Consider the following 18,901-nt stretch of genomic DNA (forward strand, 5'->3'; position numbering starts at 1 on the left):
ATTAATACTATTGGGTAACGTGTTGTTTAGCCTAAACAAAAAGTTTAAAATTTAATGTGTATGAAGCATAAAATGCTTAATAATTTAAAATATGATTTAAACTGTAAAAATATTACTTTTCCCAAAAAAGTGTTCTTGGAGTTTATGCATTAATATATTTCATTATGGTTTTTATTGATACATTTTACCAGTTTTAAAGCAAGAATGTATACAATATACTCTATACAACAATTAGCCAAATTTAAATTAGCTTAAAAACTTCTAAAAAGATATGCAGTATTCACAAAAAAAATAAATATTACATGCATTTAGTATTATTTTATCTGTTTTATGCATTTAAAGCATAACGACATAATGGAATGGCTAGGCCAGTTGGAGGTGCATTAAACATTCCAGTTTGACTTTTTCCCCTACTATTTCTTATTGCTATTTCTAGGGCTATGTTTGTATGTCCTGCTATTGCTCTGGGATAGGTCGGATACCATTGAACAAAGCTTGCCTTATTCCCATCTTCTTTAAATGTCAGTTCCCCGTTCTAATTGTGTTTAATATAATGTTACATTTATTTCTTGTTTTAAATGTTGTATATTCCTTTATCAAAGGTAAAGTTTTTTTAATTTTATGATTTTAAAAATTTATTATATGCCTTACTTTTCTTGTTCAAACAACAAGTATACAATAAACATTTTTCAAAACTAAAACTGTTAAAAAGGACTAACTTGGTATAACATATCCAACCAAATTTGAACATAATCAATAGAAGGCTGATCTACTTTAACATTCCATGCTCTTTGTACATATTCATACAATGTGTTATACATGGTTAGACTCCAAATTGTTGCTAAATTGCCACCTTGGTAAACACACAAGTTAAATGCATTTGGAAAAGTTAGTGCCAAACCAGATCTATAAGCTAACTTGTAACAGAAACCTTCAAAAATTACTCCCCCGAAACATTGTAGTTTTTCTAAAATTTTTAGGAAAAAGATTTACTTAATAAATAAAAAATATGCTTTTGATAACTTAACATTTAGGTTTTTATATTAATTAGACACTTTAGTTTTTTAAATGTTTAAAAAAATTTCAATAAATTATTTGTTTAACCACTGCTTTACCATTAACAATGCTTAATTTGGTAACCAATTCCCTCTGTTGTTCTAAAAATAAAATGTAATGAATTTTTACTAAAGCTACATAAAAAAAGATTAACAATTAAAAGTAAACTTACTGCAAAAATGTAGTTATAAAAATATACCTTATTTAAGATGGCAACAATTTTTTACAATCAAATTTTTCACTTCTGTTAATTTTTATTTACCTTTTAATTTTTGCAACTCAGTTTCCAATGCTGTAACTTTATCAGTGTCACAAACACCGGGTGGGCCAGGTAACCCAGGAGGCCCACGTTTACCCTGGCGAGCACCCTGATAACCGGAAACTTCCCTTAAAGAAGGGGGAGTAACTGATGTGATATTTGTTGTGTTTGAAGTTTGTTGACAAATAAAAAAATTCTGTGCACTGCTAATTTGCATTCCAACACACAATATCAATATACTTAAAATGAGCTGCATTCTTTGATTTGTTTTCTGTTAATTATGTAAAAAAGTATAAGAAATTTGTTATAATAAATTTTCTTTTTTCTTTTTTTATAGTTATATAAGAAACATTTTAGTTTTTTACACAAAAATTTTAAAAATATTTTTCTTTTTAAAACTTAATCTTCTAAGCTGTTACACTAAAATTAGTTGTAAAAATAAACTATCTTTTAACACACTTTGCTGTTTTTTTTTTGTTCCTTTATCAGTATGGCAAAAATAAGTTGTTTGTGCAGATTTGTTATACGCCGAAGGCCTTAAATTAAAAAACAATAGCCGCAGGTGAATAAATATGAGCTGTACTAATATTATTGGTTAAAAATGCTGTTTTGTTTAAAGATAGTTTAATACTTAATTGTTCTTGCATAAAATTTTTAAAAAGCCTAATAAAGTGTTGTCATATAATTTTTTTAAATTTTCTATATTATAAAAAATTTCTATATTATAAAATTGAAAGTATATTTAAAAAAGAGTATCAAATTTATTGATACTAAGGCTTTGCACTACTTTTTGAAAAATTTTAAAAGGGAATATATGTTCATTATCTTCTACAAAAAAAATTTAAAAACTTCTGCAGAATAGCAAAAAAATCAAGTAATGAAACTCATTGCTTTTTAGTTGTACTTGTCATATTTTATTTTAATTTTTTATTGTTCATAGGCAAAGCGATACTAATTTTTACAAACCATATAAAAAAAAACAATAGTCACAAGTAAGTAAAAAAACAATAGTCACAGGTAAAAAAATAGGTTGTATAAATATATTGGGTTAAAAGTGTTGTTTAATGTAAATAATGTTTAAAATTTTTATAATTTAAAATTCTTGTTTAAGTATATCCATCTTTATTTTTATATTTTTTTTAAAGTTTTTGTTATATCTTGTACCAGTTTTAAAGCAAAAATATTTACATTAAATTCTATACCTCAATTAGCCTCGTTTAAGCTTCTTAAAAACTTTTAAAAAATATGCAGTATTTAAAAATAATAACTAATTTTTATATTGTTAGTTTTAAGCATTTATGGCATAGCGACATAATGAAATCCCTGTATGGGTGGGACCTATGTTAAACATTTCTGTTTGGCTTTTTTCTCTACTACTTCTTATTGCCACGGGCCCACGCTTGCCTGGGAGAGCACCCTGATATTTGGGTACTTCTTTTCTTTTAAAGGATGGGCCGTTAGTGATGTGATATTTTTTTTCGTTTGAAGTTTGTTGAAAAATAAGAAAGTTTTGAGCTGTGCTAATGTGCAGTCCAATGCTTAATATCAATATATTTAAAATAAACTTCATTTTATAACTTCTGTTACTAACATAAAAAACTAAATTAATTGTTATAATAAATTTTATTTCCATTTTTTATGGATCCATAAGCAAAACATTACCATTTTTTACAAATATAATTTAAAAATGTTTTTATTTTTAAGTACTACTATTATTTTTTTTAGCTAAAATACTAGAAATAAGGAAGATTTAAGTTGTTTGTGCAAATCTGTTAAACACCGAATCCTTAGCATAAAAAAAATAGCGGCAGGTTAATAAATATGAGCTGTACTAATAGTATTGGTTAAAGGTGTTGTTTAGGCTAAAAAAAGTTAAAAATTGTAATGTTTATTTGTTAAATTGTCAAGATTACTCTTAACACATATTTTTAGGTTTGAAAATTTGTTTTTGTAACAATACTATAATTTTTATTATCTGTTAAACTTTTTTTTGATAGGGTGATGCTTTATAAAAGTTTCAAAGCAATTTAACATTTTATTTACATAATTAAAAACCCCATTGAAAAATATGTTCAATTATACAGAAAATTTGAAAGATTTATTGTGTTTTATATATTTTGTCAGTGTTAGATGTTTAAAGCATACCGACACAAAGGTATAGCAACTGACGTGGAAACTATATTGTACATTCCAGTTTGACTTTTTTCTCTACTACCTCGTATCGCAACTTGCATAGCTATGTTTACATGACCTGCTGTTGCTGTAGGATGGTTTGGATACCATTGAACAAAACTTGCCTTATGTCCATCCTCTTTAAATGTCAGTTCCCCATTCTAAATGTATTCAATTTGTGTCACAACAAACTTTATTTTTAGGTAGTTGTATACATTCTTATGTCTGATCTCAAGGCAAGTTTTTTTAATTTTATGGTTCTAACAATTTATCTTATTTTTTGACATTAACCCGTTATTATTAACTAACTTGGTATAACATATCCAACCAAATATCCACTACATCATTAGTTGGTGTATCAACTTTAACATTCCATGCTCATTGTACATATTCATACAATGTGTTATACATGGTTAGACTCCAAACTGTTGCCAAATTGCCACCTTGGTGAACACATAAGTTAAATGCGTTGTCAAAGGTAAGCCAGACACCAGATGCATAAGCTAACTTGTAACAAAAACCTTCAAAAATTACTCCACCTAAACATTGTAGTTTTTCTGGAAAGGTTTGAAAAAAGTTTACTCATTATTTATATTATCTCTTTTGTAGTTTTTTGAAATGTGTTGATGTTAACAGTTCGGTATATACCTAAGGTGATATATTAATTAGGCATTTTTTTTTTATTTGTCTTCAAATTTAAATTAATTCTTTGATAAACCAGTGCATTACCATTGACATGGTTGAATTTGTTTTCCAATGCTTCCTGCTGTTCTAAAAAATAAAATACCAATGAATTTTTATTAAAGTTTAATGATTTTATAAAAAAATGATCCTTAGTTGGCAACAAATTCCACATTTAAATTATTATTTTCATTTATTTCTATTTACCTCTTAATTTCTGCAACTCAGTTTCCAATGCTGTTACTCTTTCAGTGTTACAAACACCAGGTGGGCCAGGTAACCCAGGGGGCCCACGCTTGCCCTGGCGAACACCCTGATAATCGGGAACTTCCATTATAGGTGGGGCTGCCACTGATGTGATATTTGTTGTGTTAGAAGTTTGTTGACAAATAAAAAAGTTTTGAGCACTGGTAATGTGCAGACCTACACTTAATATCGATAAAATACTTAAAATAAGCTGCATTTCAGGAGTTGCTTTCTATTAAGTTTATAAAATGTAAAACAGTTGTTATTGTAAGTTTTATTTTAAAGTTAATGAGTAAAACAGTACCTTTTTTACATATAAATTTAAAAATGTTTTTTTTTTAAACTATATTAATTATTTCTAGCTGAAACTGTATATTAGTTGAAACTTGTTATAAAAAGTGTTTCTTGCAAGAACAATCTGCTATTGTTTTTTCCTTTTTTTGTTATTAACTTCGACAAAAATAAGTTGTTTGTCAAAATTTGTTAAATGCCGAGGGCCTTAAGTTTAATAAAAATAGCCGCAGGTTAATAAAAATGAGCTGTATTAATACTATTGGGTAACGTGTTGTTTAGCCTAAACAAAAAGTTTAAAATTTAATGTGTATGAAGCATAAAATGCTTAATAATTTAAAATATGATTTAAACTGTAAAAATATTACTTTTCCCAAAAAAGTGTTCTTGGAGTTTATGCATTAATATATTTCATTATGGTTTTTATTGATACATTTTACCAGTTTTAAAGCAAGAATGTATACAATATACTCTATACAACAATTAGCCAAATTTAAATTAGCTTAAAAACTTCTAAAAAGATATGCAGTATTCACAAAAAAAATAAATATTACATGCATTTAGTATTATTTTATCTGTTTTATGCATTTAAAGCATAACGACATAATGGAATGGCTAGGCCAGTTGGAGGTGCATTAAACATTCCAGTTTGACTTTTTCCCCTACTATTTCTTATTGCTATTTCTAGGGCTATGTTTGTATGTCCTGCTATTGCTCTGGGATAGGTCGGATACCATTGAACAAAGCTTGCCTTATTCCCATCTTCTTTAAATGTCAGTTCCCCGTTCTAATTGTGTTTAATATAATGTTACATTTATTTCTTGTTTTAAATGTTGTATATTCCTTTATCAAAGGTAAAGTTTTTTTAATTTTATGATTTTAAAAATTTATTATATGCCTTACTTTTCTTGTTCAAACAACAAGTATACAATAAACATTTTTCAAAACTAAAACTGTTAAAAAGGACTAACTTGGTATAACATATCCAACCAAATTTGAACATAATCAATAGAAGGCTGATCTACTTTAACATTCCATGCTCTTTGTACATATTCATACAATGTGTTATACATGGTTAGACTCCAAATTGTTGCTAAATTGCCACCTTGGTAAACACACAAGTTAAATGCATTTGGAAAAGTTAGTGCCAAACCAGATCTATAAGCTAACTTGTAACAGAAACCTTCAAAAATTACTCCCCCGAAACATTGTAGTTTTTCTAAAATTTTTAGGAAAAAGATTTACTTAATAAATAAAAAATATGCTTTTGATAACTTAACATTTAGGTTTTTATATTAATTAGACACTTTAGTTTTTTAAATGTTTAAAAAAATTTCAATAAATTATTTGTTTAACCACTGCTTTACCATTAACAATGCTTAATTTGGTAACCAATTCCCTCTGTTGTTCTAAAAATAAAATGTAATGAATTTTTACTAAAGCTACATAAAAAAAGATTAACAATTAAAAGTAAACTTACTGCAAAAATGTAGTTATAAAAATATACCTTATTTAAGATGGCAACAATTTTTTACAATCAAATTTTTCACTTCTGTTAATTTTTATTTACCTTTTAATTTTTGCAACTCAGTTTCCAATGCTGTAACTTTATCAGTGTCACAAACACCGGGTGGGCCAGGTAACCCAGGAGGCCCACGTTTACCCTGGCGAGCACCCTGATAACCGGAAACTTCCCTTAAAGAAGGGGGAGTAACTGATGTGATATTTGTTGTGTTTGAAGTTTGTTGACAAATAAAAAAATTCTGTGCACTGCTAATTTGCATTCCAACACACAATATCAATATACTTAAAATGAGCTGCATTCTTTGATTTGTTTTCTGTTAATTATGTAAAAAAGTATAAGAAATTTGTTATAATAAATTTTCTTTTTTCTTTTTTTATAGTTATATAAGAAACATTTTAGTTTTTTACACAAAAATTTTAAAAATATTTTTCTTTTTAAAACTTAATCTTCTAAGCTGTTACACTAAAATTAGTTGTAAAAATAAACTATCTTTTAACACACTTTGCTGTTTTTTTTTTGTTCCTTTATCAGTATGGCAAAATTAAGTTGTTTGTGCAGATTTGTTATACGCCGAAGGCCTTAAATTAAAAAACAATAGCCGCAGGTGAATAAATATGAGCTGTACTAATATTATTGGTTAAAAATGCTGTTTTGTTTAAAGATAGTTTAATACTTAATTGTTCTTGCATAAAATTTTTAAAAAGCCTAATAAAGTGTTGTCATATAATTTTTTTAAATTTTCTATATTATAAAAAATTTTTATATTATAAAATTGAAAGTATATTTAAAAAAGAGTATCAAATTTATTGATACTAAGGCTTTGCACTACTTTTTGAAAAATTTTAAAAGGGAATATATGTTCATTATCTTCTACAAAAAAAATTTAAAAACTTCTGCAGAATAGCAAAAAAATCAAGTAATGAAACTCATTGCTTTTTAGTTGTACTTGTCATATTTTATTTTAATTTTTTATTGTTCATAGGCAAAGCGATACTAATTTTTACAAACCATATAAAAAAAAACAATAGTCACAAGTAAGTAAAAAAACAATAGTCACAGGTAAAAAAATAGGTTGTATAAATATATTGGGTTAAAAGTGTTGTTTAATGTAAATAATGTTTAAAATTTTTATAATTTAAAATTCTTGTTTAAGTATATCCATCTTTATTTTTATATTTTTTTTAAAGTTTTTGTTATATCTTGTACCAGTTTTAAAGCAAAAATATTTACATTAAATTCTATACCTCAATTAGCCTCGTTTAAGCTTCTTAAAAACTTTTAAAAAATATGCAGTATTTAAAAATAATAACTAATTTTTATATTGTTAGTTTTAAGCATTTATGGCATAGCGACATAATGAAATCCCTGTATGGGTGGGACCTATGTTAAACATTTCTGTTTGGCTTTTTTCTCTACTACTTCTTATTGCCACGGGCCCACGCTTGCCTGGGAGAGCACCCTGATATTTGGGTACTTCTTTTCTTTTAAAGGATGGGCCGTTAGTGATGTGATATTTTTTTTCGTTTGAAGTTTGTTGAAAAATAAGAAAGTTTTGAGCTGTGCTAATGTGCAGTCCAATGCTTAATATCAATATATTTAAAATAAACTTCATTTTATAACTTCTGTTACTAACATAAAAAACTAAATTAATTGTTATAATAAATTTTATTTCCATTTTTTATGGATCCATAAGCAAAACATTACCATTTTTTACAAATATAATTTAAAAATGTTTTTATTTTTAAGTACTACTATTATTTTTTTTAGCTAAAATACTAGAAATAAGGAAGATTTAAGTTGTTTGTGCAAATCTGTTAAACACCGAATCCTTAGCATAAAAAAAATAGCGGCAGGTTAATAAATATGAGCTGTACTAATAGTATTGGTTAAAGGTGTTGTTTAGGCTAAAAAAAGTTAAAAATTGTAATGTTTATTTGTTAAATTGTCAAGATTACTCTTAACACATATTTTTAGGTTTGAAAATTTGTTTTTGTAACAATACTATAATTTTTATTATCTGTTAAACTTTTTTTTGATAGGGTGATGCTTTATAAAAGTTTCAAAGCAATTTAACATTTTATTTACATAATTAAAAACCCCATTGAAAAATATGTTCAATTATACAGAAAATTTGAAAGATTTATTGTGTTTTATATATTTTGTCAGTGTTAGATGTTTAAAGCATACCGACACAAAGGTATAGCAACTGACGTGGAAACTATATTGTACATTCCAGTTTGACTTTTTTCTCTACTACCTCGTATCGCAACTTGCATAGCTATGTTTACATGACCTGCTGTTGCTGTAGGATGGTTTGGATACCATTGAACAAAACTTGCCTTATGTCCATCCTCTTTAAATGTCAGTTCCCCATTCTAAATGTATTCAATTTGTGTCACAACAAACTTTATTTTTAGGTAGTTGTATACATTCTTATGTCTGATCTCAAGGCAAGTTTTTTTAATTTTATGGTTCTAACAATTTATCTTATTTTTTGACATTAACCCGTTATTATTAACTAACTTGGTATAACATATCCAACCAAATATCCACTACATCATTAGTTGGTGTATCAACTTTAACATTCCATGCTCATTGTACATATTCATACAATGTGTTATACATGGTTAGACTCCAAACTGTTGCCAAATTGCCACCTTGGTGAACACATAAGTTAAATGCGTTGTCAAAGGTAAGCCAGACACCAGATGCATAAGCTAACTTGTAACAAAAACCTTCAAAAATTACTCCACCTAAACATTGTAGTTTTTCTGGAAAGGTTTGAAAAAAGTTTACTCATTATTTATATTATCTCTTTTGTAGTTTTTTGAAATGTGTTGATGTTAACAGTTCGGTATATACCTAAGGTGATATATTAATTAGGCATTTTTTTTTTATTTGTCTTCAAATTTAAATTAATTCTTTGATAAACCAGTGCATTACCATTGACATGGTTGAATTTGTTTTCCAATGCTTCCTGCTGTTCTAAAAAATAAAATACCAATGAATTTTTATTAAAGTTTAATGATTTTATAAAAAAATGATCCTTAGTTGGCAACAAATTCCACATTTAAATTATTATTTTCATTTATTTCTATTTACCTCTTAATTTCTGCAACTCAGTTTCCAATGCTGTTACTCTTTCAGTGTCACAAACACCAGGTGGGCCAGGTAACCCAGGGGGCCCACGCTTGCCCTGGCGAACACCCTGATAATCGGGAACTTCCATTATAGGTGGGGCTGCCACTGATGTGATATTTGTTGTGTTAGAAGTTTGTTGACAAATAAAAAAGTTTTGAGCACTGGTAATGTGCAGACCTACACTTAATATCGATAAAATACTTAAAATAAGCTGCATTTCAGGAGTTGCTTTCTATTAAGTTTATAAAATGTAAAACAGTTGTTATTGTAAGTTTTATTTTAAAGTTAATGAGTAAAACAGTACCTTTTTTACATATAAATTTAAAAATGTTTTTTTTTTAAACTATATTAATTATTTCTAGCTGAAACTGTATATTAGTTGAAACTTGTTATAAAAAGTGTTTCTTGCAAGAACAATCTGCTATTGTTTTTTCCTTTTTTTGTTATTAACTTCGACAAAAATAAGTTGTTTGTCAAAATTTGTTAAATGCCGAGGGCCTTAAGTTTAATAAAAATAGCCGCAGGTTAATAAAAATGAGCTGTATTAATACTATTGGGTAACGTGTTGTTTAGCCTAAACAAAAAGTTTAAAATTTAATGTGTATGAAGCATAAAATGCTTAATAATTTAAAATATGATTTAAACTGTAAAAATATTACTTTTCCCAAAAAAGTGTTCTTGGAGTTTATGCATTAATATATTTCATTATGGTTTTTATTGATACATTTTACCAGTTTTAAAGCAAGAATGTATACAATATACTCTATACAACAATTAGCCAAATTTAAATTAGCTTAAAAACTTCTAAAAAGATATGCAGTATTCACAAAAAAAATAAATATTACATGCATTTAGTATTATTTTATCTGTTTTATGCATTTAAAGCATAACGACATAATGGAATGGCTAGGCCAGTTGGAGGTGCATTAAACATTCCAGTTTGACTTTTTCCCCTACTATTTCTTATTGCTATTTCTAGGGCTATGTTTGTATGTCCTGCTATTGCTCTGGGATAGGTCGGATACCATTGAACAAAGCTTGCCTTATTCCCATCTTCTTTAAATGTCAGTTCCCCGTTCTAATTGTGTTTAATATAATGTTACATTTATTTCTTGTTTTAAATGTTGTATATTCCTTTATCAAAGGTAAAGTTTTTTTAATTTTATGATTTTAAAAATTTATTATATGCCTTACTTTTCTTGTTCAAACAACAAGTATACAATAAACATTTTTCAAAACTAAAACTGTTAAAAAGGACTAACTTGGTATAACATATCCAACCAAATTTGAACATAATCAATAGAAGGCTGATCTACTTTAACATTCCATGCTCTTTGTACATATTCATACAATGTGTTATACATGGTTAGACTCCAAATTGTTGCTAAATTGCCACCTTGGTAAACACACAAGTTAAATGCATTTGGAAAAGTTAGTGCCAAACCAGATCTATAAGCTAACTTGTAACAGAAACCTTCAAAAATTACTCCCCCGAAACATTGTAGTTTTTCTAAAATTTTTAGGAAAAAGATTTACTTAATAAATAAAAAATATGCTTTTGATAACTTAACATTTAGGTTTTTATATTAATTAGACACTTTAGTTTTTTAAATGTTTAAAAAAATTTCAATAAATTATTTGTTTAACCACTGCTTTACCATTAACAATGCTTAATTTGGTAACCAATTCCCTCTGTTGTTCTAAAAATAAAATGTAATGAATTTTTACTAAAGCTACATAAAAAAAGATTAACAATTAAAAGTAAACTTACTGCAAAAATGTAGTTATAAAAATATACCTTATTTAAGATGGCAACAATTTTTTACAATCAAATTTTTCACTTCTGTTAATTTTTATTTACCTTTTAATTTTTGCAACTCAGTTTCCAATGCTGTAACTTTATCAGTGTCACAAACACCGGGTGGGCCAGGTAACCCAGGAGGCCCACGTTTACCCTGGCGAGCACCCTGATAACCGGAAACTTCCCTTAAAGAAGGGGGAGTAACTGATGTGATATTTGTTGTGTTTGAAGTTTGTTGACAAATAAAAAAATTCTGTGCACTGCTAATTTGCATTCCAACACACAATATCAATATACTTAAAATGAGCTGCATTCTTTGATTTGTTTTCTGTTAATTATGTAAAAAAGTATAAGAAATTTGTTATAATAAATTTTCTTTTTTCTTTTTTTATAGTTATATAAGAAACATTTTAGTTTTTTACACAAAAATTTTAAAAATATTTTTCTTTTTAAAACTTAATCTTCTAAGCTGTTACACTAAAATTAGTTGTAAAAATAAACTATCTTTTAACACACTTTGCTGTTTTTTTTTTGTTCCTTTATCAGTATGGCAAAAATAAGTTGTTTGTGCAGATTTGTTATACGCCGAAGGCCTTAAATTAAAAAACAATAGCCGCAGGTGAATAAATATGAGCTGTACTAATATTATTGGTTAAAAATGCTGTTTTGTTTAAAGATAGTTTAATACTTAATTGTTCTTGCATAAAATTTTTAAAAAGCCTAATAAAGTGTTGTCATATAATTTTTTTAAATTTTCTATATTATAAAAAATTTTTATATTATAAAATTGAAAGTATATTTAAAAAAGAGTATCAAATTTATTGATACTAAGGCTTTGCACTACTTTTTGAAAAATTTTAAAAGGGAATATATGTTCATTATCTTCTACAAAAAAAATTTAAAAACTTCTGCAGAATAGCAAAAAAATCAAGTAATGAAACTCATTGCTTTTTAGTTGTACTTGTCATATTTTATTTTAATTTTTTATTGTTCATAGGCAAAGCGATACTAATTTTTACAAACCATATAAAAAAAAACAATAGTCACAAGTAAGTAAAAAAACAATAGTCACAGGTAAAAAAATAGGTTGTATAAATATATTGGGTTAAAAGTGTTGTTTAATGTAAATAATGTTTAAAATTTTTATAATTTAAAATTCTTGTTTAAGTATATCCATCTTTATTTTTATATTTTTTTTAAAGTTTTTGTTATATCTTGTACCAGTTTTAAAGCAAAAATATTTACATTAAATTCTATACCTCAATTAGCCTCGTTTAAGCTTCTTAAAAACTTTTAAAAAATATGCAGTATTTAAAAATAATAACTAATTTTTATATTGTTAGTTTTAAGCATTTATGGCATAGCGACATAATGAAATCCCTGTATGGGTGGGACCTATGTTAAACATTTCTGTTTGGCTTTTTTCTCTACTACTTCTTATTGCCACGGGCCCACGCTTGCCTGGGAGAGCACCCTGATATTTGGGTACTTCTTTTCTTTTAAAGGATGGGCCGTTAGTGATGTGATATTTTTTTTCGTTTGAAGTTTGTTGAAAAATAAGAAAGTTTTGAGCTGTGCTAATGTGCAGTCCAATGCTTAATATCAATATATTTAAAATAAACTTCATTTTATAACTTCTGTTACTAACATAAAAAACTAAATTAATTGTTATAATAAATTTTATTTCCATTTTTTATGGATCCATAAGCAAAACATTACCATTTTTTACAAATATAATTTAAAAATGTTTTTATTTTTAAGTACTACTATTATTTTTTTTAGCTAAAATACTAGAAATAAGGAAGATTTAAGTTGTTTGTGCAAATCTGTTAAACACCGAATCCTTAGCATAAAAAAAATAGCGGCAGGTTAATAAATATGAGCTGTACTAATAGTATTGGTTAAAGGTGTTGTTTAGGCTAAAAAAAGTTAAAAATTGTAATGTTTATTTGTTAAATTGTCAAGATTACTCTTAACACATATTTTTAGGTTTGAAAATTTGTTTTTGTAACAATACTATAATTTTTATTATCTGTTAAACTTTTTTTTGATAGGGTGATGCTTTATAAAAGTTTCAAAGCAATTTAACATTTTATTTACATAATTAAAAACCCCATTGAAAAATATGTTCAATTATACAGAAAATTTGAAAGATTTATTGTGTTTTATATATTTTGTCAGTGTTAGATGTTTAAAGCATACCGACACAAAGGTATAGCAACTGACGTGGAAACTATATTGTACATTCCAGTTTGACTTTTTTCTCTACTACCTCGTATCGCAACTTGCATAGCTATGTTTACATGACCTGCTGTTGCTGTAGGATGGTTTGGATACCATTGAACAAAACTTGCCTTATGTCCATCCTCTTTAAATGTCAGTTCCCCATTCTAAATGTATTCAATTTGTGTCACAACAAACTTTATTTTTAGGTAGTTGTATACATTCTTATGTCTGATCTCAAGGCAAGTTTTTTTAATTTTATGGTTCTAACAATTTATCTTATTTTTTGACATTAACCCGTTATTATTAACTAACTTGGTATAACATATCCAACCAAATATCCACTACATCATTAGTTGGTGTATCAACTTTAACATTCCATGCTCATTGTACATATTCATACAATGTGTTATACATGGTTAGACTCCAAACTGTTGCCAAATTGCCACCTTGGTGAACACATAAGTTAAATGCGTTGTCAAAGGTAAGCCAGACACCAGATGCATAAGCTAACTTGTAACAAAAACCTTCAAAAATTACTCCACCTAAACATTGTAGTTTTTCTGGAAAGGTTTGAAAAAAGTTTACTCATTATTTATATTATCTCTTTTGTAGTTTTTTGAAATGTGTTGATGTTAACAGTTCGGTATATACCTAAGGTGATATATTAATTAGGCATTTTTTTTTTATTTGTCTTCAAATTTAAATTAATTCTTTGATAAACCAGTGCATTACCATTGACATGGTTGAATTTGTTTTCCAATGCTTCCTGCTGTTCTAAAAAATAAAATACCAATGAATTTTTATTAAAGTTTAATGATTTTATAAAAAAATGATCCTTAGTTGGCAACAAATTCCACATTTAAATTATTATTTTCATTTATTTCTATTTACCTCTTAATTTCTGCAACTCAGTTTCCAATGCTGTTACTCTTTCAGTGTCACAAACACCAGGTGGGCCAGGTAACCCAGGGGGCCCACGCTTGCCCTGGCGAACACCCTGATAATCGGGAACTTCCATTATAGGTGGGGCTGCCACTGATGTGATATTTGTTGTGTTAGAAGTTTGTTGACAAATAAAAAAGTTTTGAGCACTGGTAATGTGCAGACCTACACTTAATATCGATAAAATACTTAAAATAAGCTGCATTTCAGGAGTTGCTTTCTATTAAGTTTATAAAATGTAAAACAGTTGTTATTGTAAGTTTTATTTTAAAGTTAATGAGTAAAACAGTACCTTTTTTACATATAAATTTAAAAATGTTTTTTTTTTTAAATTATATCAATTATTTCTAGCTGAAACTGTATATTAGTTGAAACTTGTTATAAAAAGTGTTTCTTGCAAGAACAATCTGCTATTGTTTTTTCCTTTTTTTGTTATTAACTTCGACAAAAATAAGTTGTTTGTCAAAATTTGTTAAATGCCGAGGGCCTTAAGTTTGATAAAAATAGCCGCAGGTTAATAAAAATGAGCTGTATTAATACTATTGGGTAAAGTGTTGTTTAGCCTAAACAAAAAGTTAAAAATTTAATGTGTATGAAGCATAAAATGCTTAATAATTTAAAATATGATTTAAACTGTAAAAATACTACTTTTCCCAAAAAAGTGTTCTTGGAGTTTATGCATTAATATATTTCATTATGGTTTTTATTGATACATTTTACCAGTTTTAAAGCAAGAATGTATACAATATACTCTATACAACAATTAGCCAAATTTAAATTAGCTTAAAAACTTCTAAAAAGATATGCAGTATTCACAAAAAAAAATATTACATGCATTTAGTATTATTTTATCTGTTTTATGCATTTAAAGCATAACGACATAATGGAATGGCTAGGTTAGTTGGAGGTGCATTAAACATTCCAGTTTGACTTTTTTCCCTACTATTTCTTATTGCTATTTCTAGGGCAATGTTTGTATATCCTGCTATTGCATTGGGATAGGTTGGATACCATTGAACAAAGCTTGCCTTATTTCCATCTTCTTTAAATGTCAGTTCCCCATTCTAATTGTGTTTGATATAATGTTACATTTATTTCTTGTTTTAAATGTTGTATATTCCTTTATCAAAGGTAAATTTTTTTTAATTTTATGATTTTAAAAATTTATTATTCGCTTATAACCTTACTTTTCTTGTTCAAACAACAAGTATACAATAAACATTTTTTAAAACTGAAACTGTTAAAAACGACTTACTTGGTATAACATATCTAACCAAATTTCAACGTAGTCTGTAGCCGGCTGATCTACTCTAACATTCCATTTTTTTGTACATATTCATACAATGTGTTATACATAGTTAGACTCCAAACTGTTGCTAAATTGCCACCTTGGTAAACACATAAGTTAAATGCATTTGGAAAAGTTAGTGCCAAACCAGATGTATAAGGTAACTTGTAACAGAAACCTTAAAAAATTACTCCCTCGAAACATTGTAGTTTTTCTGAAATTTTTAGAAAAAAGATTTCCTTAATAAATAAATTTCTCTTTCCTAAAAAGTTGTTAAGTTTTAACATTTTGTTGATTTTTAAAAAATGTGCCTTTGATAACTAAACATCTAGGTTTTTATATTAATTAGACACTTTAGTTTTTTAAATGTTTAAAAAAATTTAAATAAATTATTTGTTTAACCACTGCTTTACCATTAACAATGCTTAATTTGTTAACCAATTCCCTCTACTGTTCTAAAAATAAAAAATAATGAATTTTTACTAAAATTAATTGAAAAAGATTACAATAAAAAGTAAACTTACTGCAAAAATGTAGTTATAAAAATATACCTTCTTTAAGATGGCAACAATTTTTTACAATCAAATTTTTCACTTCTATTAATTTTTATTTACCTCTTAATTTTTGCAACTCAGTTTCCAATGCTGTAACTTTATCAGTGTCACAAACACCGGGTGGGCCAGGTAACCCAGGTGGCCCACGTTTACCCTGGCGAGCAGCCTGATAACCGGGAACTTCCCTTAAAGGAGGGGCAGTAACTGAGGTGATATTTGTTGTGTTTGAAGTTTGTTGACAAATAAAAAAATTCTGTGCACTGCTAATTTGCATTCCAACACACAATATCAATATACTTAAAATGAGCTGCATTTTTTGATTTGTTTTCTGTTATTTATGGAAAAAAATATAAGAAATTTATTATAATAAATTTTCTTTTTCCTTTTTTTATAGTTATATAAGCAACATTTTAGTTTTTTACACAAAAATTTAAAACATGTTTTTCTTTCTAAAACTTAATCTTCTAAGCTGTTACACTAAAATTAGTTGTAAAAAAAAGTCTATCTTTATAACATACTTTGCTGTTGTTTTTTTTTCATTTATCAGTATGGCAAAAATAAGTTGTTTGTGCAAATCTGTTAGACACAGAGGGCTTTAGCATAAATAGAAATAGCCGCAAGTTAATAAATATGAGCTGTACTAAAAATATTGGTTAAAGGTGTTGTTTAGGCTAAAAAAAAGTTAGATTTCTCTTAGCACATATTTTTAGGCTTGAAAATTTGTTTTTGTAACAATACTATAATTTTTATTATCTGTTAAACTTTTTTTTTGATAGGGTGATGCTTTATAAAAGTTTCAAAGCAATTTAACATTTTATTTACATAATTAAAAACCCCATTGAAAAATATGTTCAATTATACAGAAAATTTGAAAGATTTATTTATTTTTTTTATATTTTGTCAGTGTTAGATGTTTAAAGCATAACGACACAAAGGAACAGCAAGTGTCGTGGGAACTATATTTACCATTCCTGTTCCACTTTTTCCTCTACTACTTCGTATTGCCACTTGCATAAGTATGTTCACATGACCTGCTGTTGCTGTAGGATGGTTTGGATACCATTGAACAAAACTTGCCTTATTTCCATCTTCTTTAAATGTCAGTTCCCCGTTCTAAATGTATTCAATATGTGTGTAATATTTTGCCTTTTTTTAAATAGTGTATACAGTCTTATTTTAGGACAAGGTTATAAATTTTGCAGCTTTTTCAATTAAATTATTCTTTTGACTTTGACCCCATATTTAGAAATATTATTACTAAAATTTTTATAAAATACAAAACTATGTAAATAAACTAACTTGGTATAACATATCCAACCAAATATTCACTACATCCATAGTTGGTGCATCTACTCTAACATTCCATGCTCGTTGTACATATTCATACAATGTGTTATACATGGTTAGACTCCAAATTGTTGCTAAATTGCCACCTTTATATACACATAAGTCAAATGCATTTTGAAAGGTAAGCCAGACACCAGATCTATAAGCTAACTTGTAGCAGAAACCTTCAAAAATTACTCCCCCCAAACATCGTAGTTTTTCTGCAAATATTTACTAAAAGGTTAATCCAATAGCTGATATATCTTATAAAATTTGAAAAAAAATATTTTTGTTTAGTTTTAACATTGTGTTTTGTATTAAAATTTGGTAAAGTTAACTATACAACACAGATCTAGGTTGTCATATTATTCAGTTTTTAATTTTTTTAACTGCATTAAAAATTAAATTTAAATATGTTATTGGTTACATGAATGCATTACCATTAACTATGCTTAATCTGTTTACCAATTCCTCCTGATGTTCTAAAAATAAAAAAAACAATCAATTGTTCCCAAAATTTACAATTGAAAATACATATAAAATGAATTAAATAAAAATTGTAATAATATGTGGGCGATAGTTTTTTACATTCAGTTTTTTTTTTATATAAAAAAACATTATTTTTTTAGTTTGAAATTTTTTTTCACATTTAAATTTTTAGTTTCATAAATTTTTAATTTACCTCTCAATTTCTGCAACTCAGTTTCCAATGCTGTAACTTTTTCAGTGTCCCAAACACCGGGTGGCCCAGGTAACCCAGGGGGCCCACGCTTGCCCTGGCGAGCAACCTGATAATTGGGTACTTCTTTCAAAGAAGGGGCAGCCATTGATGTGTAATTTGTTGTGTTAGAAGTTTGTTGACAAATAAAGAAACTCTGTGCATTGCTAATGTGCAACCCAGCACATATTATCAATAAACTCAAAATAAGCTGCATTATATTAGTTGTTTTTCTATTTTATAAATTGTTTTTCTAGACAAAAAAATAAAAGACACTTATCATAATAAATTTTATTTATCTTTTTTATTTATAAGCACAACTGTAACATTTTTTACAAATAAAACTTAAATTTTTTTACTATTGTTTTTATTCTCCGTAGATAAAACTTTTTATTAGTTAGGACCTAGTAAACAAACTGTATCTTGCAGGCCTAATTTGGTATGTTTTTTTGTGTTTGTGTAAAAAATAAGTTGTTTGTGCAAAGTTGTCATACGCCGGGGGCTTTAAGTTTAAGAAAAATAGCCGCAGGTTCTTAAATATTTTTGGAAAGCAGGTTAATAAATATGAGCTGTACTAATATTATTGGTTGAAAATGTTGTTTAGCCTAAAGATAGTTAAACATTTTAATATTATTGATGTAAAACATTTTTAAAGGTAGTTTAAAATTGTACATT

At 27.1% G+C, this 18,901-nt stretch overlaps 7 protein-coding genes and 1 long non-coding RNA gene across 10 annotated transcripts in view; 1 reads left to right on the top strand and 7 right to left on the bottom strand.

Annotated features, from left to right (window-relative positions):
- LOC145753821 (DNA repair protein Ku80-like) overlaps window positions 1–18,901 on the top strand; it is a 43,023-nt gene that overhangs the window by 15,710 nt on the left and 8,412 nt on the right. The gene's annotated exons all lie outside the window — the stretch shown is intronic.
- Window positions 154–1,582, bottom strand: LOC145752937 (uncharacterized). Its single transcript, XM_082569311.1, has 4 exons — window positions 1,319–1,582; window positions 1,116–1,157; window positions 720–967; window positions 154–535 (listed from the first exon to the last, which is right to left on the bottom strand). The coding sequence occupies exons 1-4, from the start codon at window positions 1,569–1,571 to the stop codon at window positions 329–331; spliced, it is 750 nt and encodes a 249-aa protein (XP_082425437.1). The 5' UTR covers window positions 1,572–1,582; the 3' UTR covers window positions 154–328.
- On the bottom strand, window positions 3,143–4,642 carry LOC145753036 (uncharacterized). The gene is made up of 3 exons (XM_082569419.1): window positions 4,376–4,642; window positions 4,217–4,258; window positions 3,143–4,044 (listed from the first exon to the last, which is right to left on the bottom strand). Exons 1-3 carry the CDS (start codon window positions 4,629–4,631, stop codon window positions 3,866–3,868), a joined length of 477 nt encoding a protein of 158 aa, XP_082425545.1. The 5' UTR covers window positions 4,632–4,642; the 3' UTR covers window positions 3,143–3,865.
- On the bottom strand, window positions 5,111–6,539 carry LOC145753018 (uncharacterized). The gene is made up of 4 exons (XM_082569399.1): window positions 6,276–6,539; window positions 6,073–6,114; window positions 5,677–5,924; window positions 5,111–5,492 (listed from the first exon to the last, which is right to left on the bottom strand). Exons 1-4 carry the CDS (start codon window positions 6,526–6,528, stop codon window positions 5,286–5,288), a joined length of 750 nt encoding a protein of 249 aa, XP_082425525.1. The 5' UTR covers window positions 6,529–6,539; the 3' UTR covers window positions 5,111–5,285.
- On the bottom strand, window positions 8,439–9,571 carry LOC145753020 (uncharacterized). Its single transcript, XM_082569401.1, has 2 exons — window positions 9,333–9,571; window positions 8,439–9,215 (listed from the first exon to the last, which is right to left on the bottom strand). Exons 1-2 carry the CDS (start codon window positions 9,457–9,459, stop codon window positions 9,106–9,108), a joined length of 237 nt encoding a protein of 78 aa, XP_082425527.1. The 5' UTR covers window positions 9,460–9,571; the 3' UTR covers window positions 8,439–9,105.
- Window positions 10,068–11,496, bottom strand: LOC145753017 (uncharacterized). Its single transcript, XM_082569397.1, has 4 exons — window positions 11,233–11,496; window positions 11,030–11,071; window positions 10,634–10,881; window positions 10,068–10,449 (listed from the first exon to the last, which is right to left on the bottom strand). The coding sequence occupies exons 1-4, from the start codon at window positions 11,483–11,485 to the stop codon at window positions 10,243–10,245; spliced, it is 750 nt and encodes a 249-aa protein (XP_082425523.1). The 5' UTR covers window positions 11,486–11,496; the 3' UTR covers window positions 10,068–10,242.
- On the bottom strand, window positions 15,965–16,484 carry LOC145753621 (uncharacterized). Its single transcript, XR_014283851.1, has 2 exons — window positions 16,243–16,484; window positions 15,965–16,083 (listed from the first exon to the last, which is right to left on the bottom strand). It is a non-coding gene; the product is annotated as an uncharacterized LOC145753621 (long non-coding RNA).
- Window positions 16,902–18,397, bottom strand: LOC145753827 (uncharacterized). Of its 2 annotated transcripts, XM_082570281.1 has the most exons (5): window positions 18,191–18,397; window positions 17,949–17,990; window positions 17,694–17,729; window positions 17,482–17,615; window positions 16,902–17,295 (listed from the first exon to the last, which is right to left on the bottom strand). In XM_082570281.1, the coding sequence occupies exons 1-5, from the start codon at window positions 18,333–18,335 to the stop codon at window positions 17,089–17,091; spliced, it is 564 nt and encodes a 187-aa protein (XP_082426407.1). In that variant the 5' UTR covers window positions 18,336–18,397; the 3' UTR covers window positions 16,902–17,088. The 2 variants fall into 2 exon arrangements, with proteins under 2 accessions (XP_082426407.1, XP_082426406.1); XM_082570280.1 differs by having other exon boundaries at window positions 17,482–17,729.

The sequence above is a fragment of the Corella eumyota genome, chromosome 5 (genome assembly GCF_963082875.1).
Source record: "Corella eumyota chromosome 5, kaCorEumy4.1, whole genome shotgun sequence".
In the NCBI taxonomy this organism is placed as follows: Eukaryota; Metazoa; Chordata; class Ascidiacea; order Phlebobranchia; family Corellidae; genus Corella; species Corella eumyota.